General features: G+C 44.0%; 1 protein-coding gene across 1 annotated transcript in view; it reads left to right on the forward strand.

Annotated features, from left to right (window-relative positions):
• The first annotated feature begins 984 nt into the window (after positions 1-984).
• Positions 985-13,508, forward strand: part of rasal2 (RAS protein activator like 2) — a 32,580-nt gene continuing 20,056 nt past the window's right edge. Inside the window, exons 1-2 of the mRNA XM_070918151.1 lie at positions 985-1,009; positions 10,917-11,023. Coding sequence (XP_070774252.1) covers positions 997-1,009; positions 10,917-11,023 — 120 coding nt within the window. The 5' untranslated portion in view covers positions 985-996. The remainder of the gene's footprint in view (positions 1,010-10,916; positions 11,024-13,508) is intronic.

A 13,508-nucleotide genomic window follows, 5' to 3' on the forward strand; every position in this document is an offset into this window, starting at 1 on the left:
TCACCTTCAAAATCTTCAAAATAAAAGCCTGTAAACCATCTGGATCCAGTCCAAAAATGCCACAATAAAACCATTTGAATTCATTCATTCAATTAATTTCTGAACCTGTAACATTGTAGCCTGAAGCCACTTATTGTGGTTCATCTTCATACGATAATAAATCACAGGAGCATCAGTAGTATCAGTTGTGGGGATTATTAGAGGTTTCTAAAGTTAATATTAAATGAATGATGAAACATTATTTAGAAATGACCGGATAAACCAGATACAGTCGCTTCAGTGTCACAAAACAAACAAAGTTTCTGTCTAGTAACTTATAGTTATTCCAGCAGAAAATAAATAAATTAAATAAAATGTATGTTTGCAAGATGTCAGCTGTCATGGTGCAAAATGAGTGTCTGTTTTTTAATGAAATTCATACATACATTTCTTTCCCCACTTGGTCTTTTTAGCCTTAAATCAGTTATTATGACTCCACTGCCATTTAAAAATGAGTTTCACATTTTTTATTATTTCACTCGTTTGTATCATTTCCTCATTATTTTACTTTTTAAGATAAGATTATCTTAAGAGAAAATTAAACTATAAATATAATAAATCAATCTAAATAATGTTACAGCAGCAGGAAAATAAGACGTTTTAAAAATGAAGCTATATACATTGAAATACCTCAGGTCACATATAAATGTATTTATTCATTTTATTTTTATGAATGAAGTGTATGAAGTTTTCAATGTGAACTGTTATTTAAATGGTCGGTTCTTCTTTTGTTACTGTTATTGAAGCTGCCCTATGATCCGAAATTATTACTATTGATTACTAATTACTATTATCAGACTAGTAAATGTAAGGCTGATATCTGCTGTTCAGAACACGGTTCACCTTAGTAGCACCTTTATTGTGAAGGTCCGGGTCGGAAGTGCGTGTGTGAAGCTGTTGTGTGTTGACGGAGTGAAACTGAGCTCACACTCTGAGTGTGAGTGAACCGCGTCTCTGATGGACTTTCTGGGTGAGTCTCTGATTTTAAACACACACTGATCAATAAACGGACTTCCGGTGTTTATCGACGACGTGAGTGGAGTCTGAGGGCCGCCGCCGCCGCGCCGCTTCGCCGCCGCGCCGCTTCACCGCCGCGCCGCTTCTCTCCGGTCCGTCGGTTCAAGAGCAGGTTGAGAAACACGCGTGAAGTTGTGAGGAGTCTCCGCCTGCAGCAGCCTGTGACTTCAGTCAGTTATCGATAACTTCAGTTAAAGCTGTGGCTGCAGCAGTGCTGCAAGAACTACTCGGGTCCCTCAGTAAAAGTACCAATACAACAGTGTAAAAATACTCCTGAACAAGTAGAAGTATTCAAATTCCTGCTTAAGTAGAAGAACTATTAGTAAAAGTACTCTGTGTCCTGAGCAGTGTTGAATGAGACACATCGACCGGTTTAATCTGTTAAAGTAAAAAGGTGGAGGACAGGTGGAGGACAGGTGGAGGACAGCAGCGCAGCTCTGGATGTTCTGAGGTGTTGTCTGTGATTGGCTGCGCGGTCTTCTTCTTCTCCTCTGGTTTTACGTGCAGCGTCCTCACCGTGAATCTGTGAATCACGTCCCTTCCGGCTCCGTGCACTCGGCTTCATTCATTACTAACGGATGCTGTGACAGTTAGCCTAAATTGTGGCGCTCCAGCTGTTCCCAGTTCAGCTATAATTAGATCTTTGTGTCCCAAAGGTACTTAAGATTACTGTCCTCTTGAGTGAGGACGCACACGACGTGAAGTGGGTCTCTGTTTTTAAAGGACCGTTCAGCTCTGGTGTGTTTCAGTATAAAACACAGCACTCAGAGCTGCTGCAGACAGATAATCCTTTCCAGTGGGAGTGTGTGCCGCTTTAACGTCTGACCTGAGATCAGTGTCTCTCTCTCTCTCTCTGTCTGACTGAGGCTCTCTCACTCAGGAGCTTAATGACAACAGTGTCCTTGTCACGACACGTCGAACTGATTCAGTCTGCAGCTGGATGACAGACTGACTCTGGATCAGCTCCATGAGGGTTTCATTCAATAGACAGACTCAGTTTGTAAATTAGATTGTAAGGTGCTTTGTAACACTGGGGGGGGGGGGGGGGGGGGGGTGTAACCTGTGTTGCTTGTGTTCAGAAAACGTTTCATAACTTTGGCTTCTTTTGTTGGATACAGTTAAATAGAAAATATGATATTATTATACATGCAGCATGAGCAGATTGCACTAATATTAATGAAGTCCGAGGAATGTGAAGGGACGTGAGAGGAGGCGGCAGAAGGAGGCTGGGCAAAAAGAACTGGTTTCATTATGTGAAAAGAAATTCTTTGGATAGTTCTTGTGAAAGCTGATCTGTGTGTCTGAAGAGGAGGAGGAGGAGGAGGAGGAGGACCGGCGTTCCTCTTGTTGATTGTTGTTGTTGACTGAAGCGAGATGTAACCAAACGTGAGATGAACATTAGAAAGATCTGGATGTTTGTCTCCTGACATGTTTCTGTGTGGACAAGAAGAAGAAGAAGAAGAAGCAGCAGCCGTGTTTCTGGGCTTTGAGGACGTTTGAGTTGGAACGTTTTTTATTCACACATTTTGCATGTGACTTCATTCATACTTATTCTAAACAACATGTTGCCCCTCAGCCGGACTGTTTTATCTGAAGGTGGGACTGTGTCTGCATAAATACTGGAATCTCTAATATTCAGCCTCACCTCTGATCCTTTGACCAACAGTCTGACGGCCAAACACATTGACTTTATTATCACATACGACGAAGAAGAGCTCCACTGCTCTCATTAGAAGCTGCGACCAGAGAATAGTTGCTGCATCTGTGTTGTCTGTTGTGCCTTCAGGCACTCGGGGAATTGAACTCTCAACCCCGTCGGCGTGAGCGCTGCACCCAGTTCAGCAGACTGTCGGATACAAAGGCTTCTTTCAGCAGCAGATTGCCTCTGTTGTGTCTGTGTCAGCGTTGTCAGGTGTGTCAGCTCATGAATGAGACTTCAACACGTATCTGCCTTTAAACATTCCCAGCATTCCTCCTGCTGCTTCCTGATGACATCACAGCCTCACGCCCGTGGCATCACGCTGACCTCAGACAGACAGGCCTGCGTTAGAGCTCCGCCCACGTTGGGGACGGGTCACTGTGATACGGGTCAAAGGAAGAGCTTCGGATGTCACTGACAAAAGCTGTTCACACGAACCTGACTTCACGTCCTGAAAAGCTCAAACCGTTTGCCCTTTTCTTTGTCTGTCAGCAGGAAACAACCGACAGCAACAGTCTGAGTTTGGCTGCTGAAATCATTTTCTTACCACAGCAGCCAAATCAGAAATAATGTAGATGTCAATTAGAATTCCCTCCAGATCCTGATGTCTCCACAACATCTGCACAGATCTGTAATCAGTTTGCTCCTGATGTTCTCCTGAGCAGAGAAGGTCTGATGATGATGATCTGTCCTCAGATGAATGAGTCTGTGAGGGTTCACCTGACCTACATGTCACTGTCGGCTCATGGTTATGTTCATGTCTGCAGACACTCATCAGATCTGTTTTGGAGTTTTTCCGGCTCTTTACGCCTCTAACAACAACCACGGTGGAAATGAGCTTCTAAGCTCATAAATCTGTCTGCCTGTGATGTTTGACACATGTTGTACTCTGCTGGAGTGAGTTACCCTGAACTTCTTCAGCTGCATAAAGAAGCTTTTTAGTTTTTAAAGTTGGAGTCATTTGCTTTGTGCGGTTTACTGACTGAAAACCAGGAGCGACCGAGCAAAAGACTTGATGCTTCTGGAGGAATTCAACAGTTACACGAAAGTTTTACTGGAAAACGTGTCCGATAACAGGAAAAGAAGTCCATGTCCTCGCTGCAGACTTCTTCTCATCACCGTTGTGAAAAAGACAAACTGAACCATGTTGACGCTGATTATTCTCGTGGAAACACGTCACGTTGATGTTGCAGTCTGACAGAAAACCAGCCTCACGTTCATCAGCTGTAACAGACGGTCGCCCCTCAACGTTTAGACATAAAACTAATCAGCCAGATGTTCTGCTGGCAGCTGGAGCTCAGGGAGCTGGTCCCAGTTAGACTGAAAATAACTTTTATTCTCCAGCTTATGAGGGTTTCTGTGTTTTAAATGTGCTTCAGCTGTGAGGAACACTGAGGAGTGGAACAGATGACTGAAGACAACTTCTCAGCTTCGTCTCTGAGCTCCTCCTCCGGTCTTTCTGGGCCGGGGTTAATAGTGTTAATAACTAATGAACAGTATCTGACAACAGTGATAGGAGGAGGTCATCACCACAGACCCAGAACTAAAGGAAACACAAACTAGCATCATGACTGCAGGGATGTTGTTCCACCAGACTATGTGGTTGTTTCCTCGCTGGTCTTGAGACTCTGCTGGTCTCCAGTCTGCACTGGATCCTCCGTCTGACTGCCTGCCTGCCAGTTTGTGAAGGTCACCACAGTGTCTCTGTCAGAGGAGACTCTGGTGAATCCACCTCTAATCAATAACTCGTTAACAGCAGCAGGAGGAGGAGGAGGAAGGTGAAGATCAGTGACAGAGCAGACAGCTGTGGGTTTGATTCCCTGACAAAACACATATCAACAATAGCGTCAGTATAATGTTATGATATTTTTGGCACTCTCATTTGAATATCTTCATCTTTTTGATATTTGTGGAGTCGCCTGCAAAGCATCACAGCCCCAAAACTAACTAACGAACAACTACATGAATAGACACTGCACATAAATGCATCATCACATCAGTGGAAATTGTTATTATAAATAAAGACACAAAAAACATACACACTGATATCCGAACATCTGTTGCTGCCTCGTCTGTGCAGGTGACAGCTTCCTGTCAAATTAAAAAAAACATCCATGACACAAATCAACAGGCTTCAAACACAAAAGTCCCACAGCACATGAACATCTCGTCAGAGTTCAGCCAGAGAAATAAAAAGCTGCTGTCTGCTGGTCAGATCAGCTGTGATAGACGATATAAAGCTGATGGGAACATTAATAATTCATCAAGAGGCCCCACCTCTGGCCGCAGCCCGCTGCTGATCTGCCTCTACAGGAAGTGACATCATCAGTGGGCGGGTCTGAGAGCAAAAACACTTTTTTGTTTCGTTAGTTTTATTTTTGACTTGACAGACGTTCAGAGTCGCCTCAAACACATCAGCTAATGTTTCGGTGTTTGGTCGTAATGTTTGTGTGTCACTAAAGCTTTTGAGTGGGATGATGATGATGATGATGATTATCACGTGTCAGTCAAACAGTGTGGGCTATGTTATGAATTGTGTTTTCTGTGTATCAAGTTAGAGGCGTCTCTTTTACTCGTATCCTTCACAAACCAAATGTCCCTAATTACAGATTAAACGTACAACTTCTGAAACTGAAATGTCGGAACAATAACTTGCAGCATTAAGGATCACTTCACTATCACTTCTCAGACATGTCCGATCATGTGATGAATGTCTGTTGAGTTGGAGCACTACATGGAAAAGGTCCGTCTGCATCCCTTATGGACGCGGCTGTGAGCTGCTGACGTTAACCAGACAAACATTTGCCAAACCAGACAGTTAATCCTCATCAAGTCTTCTCTTGTTAGACCGAAACCTGCCGTTTGAAAACACCCCTGATGAAGCATCGATCTCACGTAGGAGGAGATCTGCTGCTGGAGTTTATCCCCGGCCACTAGGGGCAGCACAGAGCCAGCTGCAAATGTGAAAAGTATACTTTATTGAATGTCTTGTTGGTTTTACAAGAGGAAGGACTAACGAGAAGACCAACTGGTGTCATGTTTGTTTGGTGGACTTCTCCACCTCTAAAGACGAGCGGCCGCTGTAAATGTTTCTATGGAAACAATCCACGATCCCAAACAGCCGTTTGTGGTCTCAGTGGTGCTTCTTTGACCTGCAGAGAGCATATTAACCAGACAACAGACTAAAGTTTCACTTTGACTTTTTGCTAGTTAATTAAAGCAGCTATAATCAATATTTTTATAGTAACAATGGATCATATGACAGCCTATATGTCAAAGAGATGGCAGCTTATTGTTTTGGTTTCACAGTCCACAACTTTACTGTCCCCGTTCACTCTCGGCTCCTGGTTTATCTGTCCCGGTTCATGGATGGACTTCATCCATCAGGTGACTCCACATGAAGGACCATGTTGCTCTGTAGCTGCTGGAGGTGGAAATAATCAGCTGTTGGTTCAACACGTCATCTTAAAGGTGACGATGTGTTGATGTTGAGTTCACTTCTGGTTTCAGCTGCAGCTGAATCAGTGACGAGAAGCTGCTGCTAAAGGTTTGTCTTTGCTAATAAAATAGAACAAGGAGAGATGAGAGAGTATTTAATCAGTCTGGAACCAGATCCAAAATAGAACTGACTATTAGAACCACACCATGGACTCAATCAGCAGCCAGAAGAATTACTGCACTGTTTATTTAAATGTTATAAACTGAATGATGAAAAAAGAATACGATCGCTGCAAAGATAAGGAACATCATTTTTAGTTGCAGCCTTAATGTGATGCTTGTTTGTGGGTTCTCCATCTTATCACACACACACACACACACACACACACACACACACACACACACACACACACACACACACACACACACACACACACACAGTTAATAGCTGAAGCCCCCAGAGTTGTGTTCCACATCAGTCGGCTGAGGGGAAACTTATTTAGTAATTATCCTCTGAGCGCAGATACATGTAGCTCCGGAGGAAGAGAAGAAGAAGAAGAAGAAGAAGGAGAGAGAGAGGCAGAGAGAGAGAGGCAGAGAGAGAGAGAGAGAGAGAGAGAGAGAGAGGCAGAGAGAGAGAGAGAGAGGCTGCCACTGAGCTGCTGCAGAGAGAGAGAGGATCGTCTGCAGAGAGAGAGAGAGAGAGAGAGAGAGAGAGAGAAGGAAGATGTGAGAAAGCAGAACAGTGCAGTTAGAGGGATTGATTGAATAAATGCGGTAAAACCTCGGCGCTCTGAGAGAGAGAGAGAGAGAGAGAGAGAGAGGGAGAGAGAGAGAGAGGGTTAGAATTACTGCTGAGTGGAGAGAGAGGGCAGCGATGGGAGAGGAGGGACCGTGAGGAGGAGGAAGGAGGATGCGGTGCTGAGGAGGGAGAGGCAGGTCGGGGGGGACGCCAAGTCGAGGATGTTCATGGGACGAAGACGGACATTTGCAGCTTAACCTCATTGGCTGACAGGTGCCGGATGCTTCGGCCAATCCCGTCTGACTCTGTGTGTGTCCTCTCCTCAGATGATGGGGAACAGCTGCGATCGAGGTACCGTCTCTCTCTCTCTCTCTCTCTCTCTCTCTCTCTCTCTCTCTCTCTCTCTCTCTCTCTCTCTCTCTCTCTCTCTCTCTCTCTGTGTTTCTGTCCACGTCATGTGACCGACTTGTCATACATGGCTTCCTGCGGCATGTTGCCTCAACTTTGTCTCTGTGGCGAAGAAGAAAAGCGATGATGTCCGCCGTGTCTGGGACCATCATTGCTCCTCTTCCCTTGGTCCCCTTGGGGGGGGGGGGTGGGAAGGTGGGGGGCGGCGTGCATGAAAGTTTGTCCCCGGCTTCGTTGCAGCGCTGCATGCATGCAGCGTGCACCCTGCAGCTGGAACTCGATCCAGCACTTTGCAAAAGCTGATAAACGCTGACTGCTGCTGCATGCTGCGTTCACTGTGGCTCCGTCACAGTGAGCTGAATGTTGTCCTGTTGCAGGACGCAGCACGTTTCTATGTGTTTTCATACCATTTAAACATCACGAGAGCTCCACACGGTGCCGATGTGATGTCTCACACTGAGTCTCTGTGGATGTTGGTTCACTATCGATCTGAAAGCTGTTGATTGTGTATATTGGGTGGTGATACTGGAACCAGCCAGTGCTGCTGCCAGTATTCAGCAGCCAACATTGGATTTTAATGAGTCATTATCTGTGATTGACCCGCTGATTAACTTCAGTATGAACACAGCTGATTCACGGCGTGCTGGCAGCCCATTAAGCATTAATATGCAGCATACAAACAGTTAATAAATGTTTACTGCTTATAACGCACTAATGTCATTAAAGCAGATATTTTAAGACATTTAAGTGTGAATGTTTTAATTCATGCAAGTATTTGTCAACAATTATAACTTATTGTGTTGTTATTTGATAATTTGATAAATGTGAAATCAAAATGCTTTGCTTGACTAGAAATAAAAATACCTTATACTTGTGTTTTTAAAATTCTCCTATTAACAGAATTTGTGTAAGAATTTCATCCCATCGTTTCAATCCTCCTGTTTTTATTCAAATTTTCATTTGCACATAAAAATCCTGAGTGGAAAGAACAAATAAACATTTTACGCTTGGCTGAGACGCAGAAGTTTGTGATTAAAAAAACAATAAAAACGACCAGAAACAGACTCGATGAATAAATGAAACTGTGACTGAAAGCGAAGAGCTGGAAACAGCGATGAGGAGGCTGTGACCTTCCTCACAACACAAATGTCATGTTTCCATCATGTTCTCCACGTGGTTCTCCATCGTCTGAGCTTTGACTGGAGCTCTTTTCATGACGTCATCTCATCGTGTCCTCTTCTCCTTCTGTGGTGGTTTAATGGCAGCGACTGGAGAATCAGCTCCACCAGCTGTTTAGTCTGTTAAAATGTGGACTACATTTGGATGGAAACTTGATTAATGTCTCACTTCTACCTGAAACATGTCCACACCAGTCACCCCCAGTGTTCTTATCACAGCGTCCAACAGTAAAGCAACAGAATCAGCGACACATTGAGTCAATGTGGGTTGATGTGTTTGTAGCGATGAGGCCTTCAGGGATGTTTGAAATCTTTAGTCTCTTTATAGCCTTAAAGACAATTTCTAATCAATGATTTTATATTGACAATGGATCAGATGATTATGTGTAACGTGAGACGTGTTGCTTGTAGTGACGAACGTAGACGGAGTTATTACCCGACTCTCAGCTCTCCTTTAAGTCAGAGACTAGCTGGTGAAGATGTTTCAAACCAGAACGTGTGTCTGCTGGGTGTGGAAGTAGGCAGCTGGTTGCTAACATGTTAGCATCAGCTACATTATAATCTGATGATAGTTCAGTTGTTGTTCTGCTGCCCACAAGTGTCTAGAAAAGCAGTTAATGCAGGTTTAAGAAACCGTATCAGTATGTAGGTGTTCTCAGTCTCGGCCCCGTGTTTGTCCTCCCTCGAATGCTTTACGATAGTAATCTTCACGTCCGCTCATGAAATGTGAATCCTGTGGAGTTCAACCAGGTTTTGATGCCTTGGAGGACCTCAGGAGATCCTCTGTCACCACATGCAGGACTGCTGAGGTGAGGAGTTATTTTGAGCTTCTTGTCTGCAGAAGCGCCGCTGGGATCGTCCCTGTAGCCGTTAACAGACTCGTAGGTGGTTCAAGAGCCGGTTCAAGAGCCGCTCGGGCCTCCTGAGACAAACTGCAACAACCTCAGCCAAGATGGCCGTTGAGTTAGCTGGAGAGGAAGTAAGAGGGTCTAAAATTAGCTTTAAAATCAATGAAGCTGGATATGAGCCAGCTCTGAGGACGTGGCCTTTTACTGGGCCGACAGAGACCAGAACCAGTCACAGTGCTGGATTTAAGACATCCAGAAGTTAGTGTCTTTGTCACTGATGTCCAGCCCATTGGCTCTCTTGACTCTGAAATCATTATAAGAAAGAATATTAACCGAGCTGCTGGTACTCGACAGACAGACAGACAGACAGACAGACAGACAGACAGGTGGGATGTGTTGATAGAAGAAACTCTTTTGGCAGCTAAAGTCAGACTTGCAGTTTAAGTTCAGGATCCTGAGTTGGTTTTCTGGAAGACTCGCCTGGTGCAGCAGGGTCCGTGTGTGTGCCCGTACGAGGTGGATGCTGCTGGAAGTTTGGTAATGTAGTCACTTGCAGGGCTAGTTGGCTAACGTGCTAGCACTAGCCAGCCACAACAGCTCACTAATGGAGCTTGTTGCTCCCAGTTAGCGGGCTGGTTCGCTCGGCCAGTAACACACCAGGTAGCGAACACAGTTCATTTGTATTTGTGCCATGGACGCCTGTCTCATCGCTGTCTGTAAACTGTTCATACTCGAGCTGAGGTACGTCATCGTTCCCTCTGGAAACGCTTTGGTTTTGAAATGTTGCCGTTTTAAATGCTGCTATGACCGAGCTTTTACTCTTTTACATGAAGCTAAATGTGAAGCTTGTTCAGTGAGTTTGATGATGATGAAGGTTCATGTAGGTTTGATTAAGAAAAAAACAAAGTTCAACTCAACATGAAAGAATTTCCTGAAATACATCAAGCTTGTTTCAAAATAAAGAAATATATTAGTCTTTTTAAAAAAATACTTCTGGCTTTTATTGACACAGTGCTTGTCTGCTGTGTGTTTCTGCACCTTTCTGTTTTTGCTGCTGTGACATGTAAATTTGTGCTGTGGGATAAATAAAGTCTAAGTCTAGTCTAGTCTAGAAATAAAGAAATATATTAGTCTTGAAGATATTCCAACCCACAAAACAGAAAGTCAGTTGAATATATTAGTACGTATTAGTACTGTAGGCTCTTTACCGAAGAAACCAAAAGACATGATATGCAGATGTTTTGGCATCTTTATGTAATTGGGCGTGTAATGTGTAAGAAGGTTCAGGGTGAACTGTCCTCAGTCTGCGTTTCATTTTTCCACCTGCTGAGGAAGCAGAAACCAGCTGCCGTTAAACAAACGCACCGTCCGTCGTCTCTCCTCCATCATGTCTTCACCACGTCCTCCATCCATCCGCTTCAGTCTGAGCGCTCAGAGGCTGACGACGACGACGACGACGACGACGACAAGGGTGATTATACAGAGGAGGAAGAGGCTGCTGTGGTTGATCTAACTCTCTCTCTCTCTCTCTCTCTTTGTCTCTGCAGAAGTGTCTTCGGAGCGATCTCCGAGGAGGAGGAGTATCTCCGGTCTCGGGAGTTCAGAGAAGACTGTCGCTGTTGACAATCCGAACTCGTCGCCTTTCAAAGTGCCGGTGAGTTACAGCGGAGTCTCTGAGGTCCTTCAGAGTCTGAAACTCCCTTTCACTAATGACAAACAGAGAAGACTCTAAGTCCCTCAGACACCAGTCCTTTTCAATTCTTCCTACTGTAATCAAACAGTGCCGCTTCATTCTCCACCGTGGGATCAGTGTGAGACAAAATAACCTCAACTCAAGGACTAGTTACCAGCTTCTTCTGAGCATTCAACCACACCTCATGGTCAAGCTGTTATTATTGTGACTTTATCCTTTTGGATGAATGTATACATGTTTAAACAGTCCACGATACAAACACAACGCAGATGCATCCAGAACAACATGATTTGATCTGAAATTAGGATTTTGATGCTGTGTGGTCACATGTCCCTGTAAGTAAAGCAGCTCCTGGCTTCAGTAACTGAGGAGCAGTTAGAAGCACAGTTAGCTGCTAACGCTAGCCTTACATGCCTTGTGTTGACTCGTCCTGTTGTGACTGCTTTAAAGACTTCAGGAAGCCTTGTTCACCACGAGAGAGCTCCTGGGAGGGACTGGTTTTTGACAGCTGTATCGATGTCTTTTAAAGTTTTCGTGCTGAATGTGGGTCAGACCTACAGAGAGCCAGAGTCCTGACGTCACTTCCTGTCAAGCCTCGATGCCACTAGCTTCTGTAACTCAACACAAGCTCTCATTCATAGAGAAACTGAAACCTTTGTGATTCTAACAAAGTTAAACCACGATTACTGTTCCTGTTTTTTTGGCCATTAAACAGACACTAATTCACTTGTTCTCTACACTTGGAGGCCCGTCCTAAACCTCTTCGTCTCTGTTCTTCTGGCTTCTGTGTGGTCTGAAGAAACAAACTGGATGACATGTCGTCGTGTTCATATGTTTCTGATCATTTCGACCACAGATGGCTCATCACAGACTGAGCAGATGAATATTTTACAGTAAAGCCACCTGCCTTCCTTCTGCAGGTTATCAGCATCTCTTGTGTCTCAAAGTAAGATGGTTGAACAGTTTCAGGTGGATTTTGGGATCTTTTTCCGGTCGATGAAAGAAGCAGGTGATCTCCTTTGGATCAATAAAGTATTTCTGATTCTGATTAACCCTCGTGTTAGTAAAAGATGAATTAAAGCATCTGATTATCACATAATGCACACAACCTAATTATTAAAGCTGCAGCTGTACCTGAGTGATGACTGCAGGTAATCAGAGTACTGCTTCATTATGTGAGAGTCATCAATAAGTTTGTGGCTGAACTATATTTAGCTGACAGACAGATGAAGCTCGTCTCTCTGCTGCTGTTGGAGGAGCGATCAGCCGAACTGATTACAAATCCAACAACATGTCATGTAACCTTTTAATAAGCACCGTCTTTTTTGTGCACAAGCCAGAAATTGATCGTCATGAATACAGCCGTAAACGTGTTATTTACTGAGAGGGGACTCAGTCAGAATCAGTCTAAGTGATACTGGACCAAAGGTTCAGAGGCCTCGAGCCACAGACACAAAGCTGGACTCATCCAGATTTAAGGTTTTTGTTTAGATGGACACCCAAAAGGACTCTCAGTAATAATGGTAAGGGGCATCAGAGCTATAAATACCATATGTTTTGGCAAAAAACTACTCACTAAAATGGTTAATTTGTAGGGATAAACGCTACAAGAGAATCCGAGTTTTGGACTTCTGTGTGTCATGAAGGCTCCTCCTGTGTTTCCAACCAGGTAGATGGAGAAGTTATTTGCATGAAACCAGTCAAAACATTTGATTTTACACTGTATTTGCATAAAGTAGTCAGCTGGGGGTCTGTCAGTGACAGACAGACAGACAGACAGACAGACAGGAGCCCGTCACAGGGATATTAAAGAATAATAATTCCAGAAGTTAATATCTGAGATCTGGAAACACGATGGCGTCACTAAAAGAAGGAACAGGAGCAGCCAGTCGATGTTCTGTAGAGAAAACTGAGCAGTGAACGTGCATGAAGATATTCTGACTGACTTTCCAACACCAGTCAAAGTGAGTCCATTGTTGTTTCTCTGTGTCTCCTATGATTCCTTCAGGATGGGGTCTGTCAGTGTGACCACGTGTCTGGAAGAGATGCCAAGCCTTATAATGGTCTTATTTATATTTGGGATGTACTGCATGTGTTGTGAGTTTGGCCACTACAGTTCCCATCATGCTTTGGGTGATGGTGTAAACACAACCTATATTGTTGCTATGGCTACACCTGAACCCCACTTTTTTGTAGCCTACAGCTGGATATCAGCATATTATGAATATTACACTTTTGCACCATGAAAATCGTGCTGCATTAGCTACTAGCACTTCCTGTTTGCACTGTTACCATGGATACAGACAGCTCTCACCTGGATCACATTTGATACTGAAGAAAGTCATGGAGGTTCTCTTTTTATGTGAGTCCTGAACAGATTGATGGACCTGGACTGATGAAACTGATTCGTCAGTCGACAGAAAATTCATTTTGATGATCATAACGA

Source organism: Enoplosus armatus, chromosome 14 (assembly GCF_043641665.1).
Source record: "Enoplosus armatus isolate fEnoArm2 chromosome 14, fEnoArm2.hap1, whole genome shotgun sequence".
NCBI lineage: Eukaryota > Metazoa > Chordata > Actinopteri > Centrarchiformes > Enoplosidae > Enoplosus > Enoplosus armatus.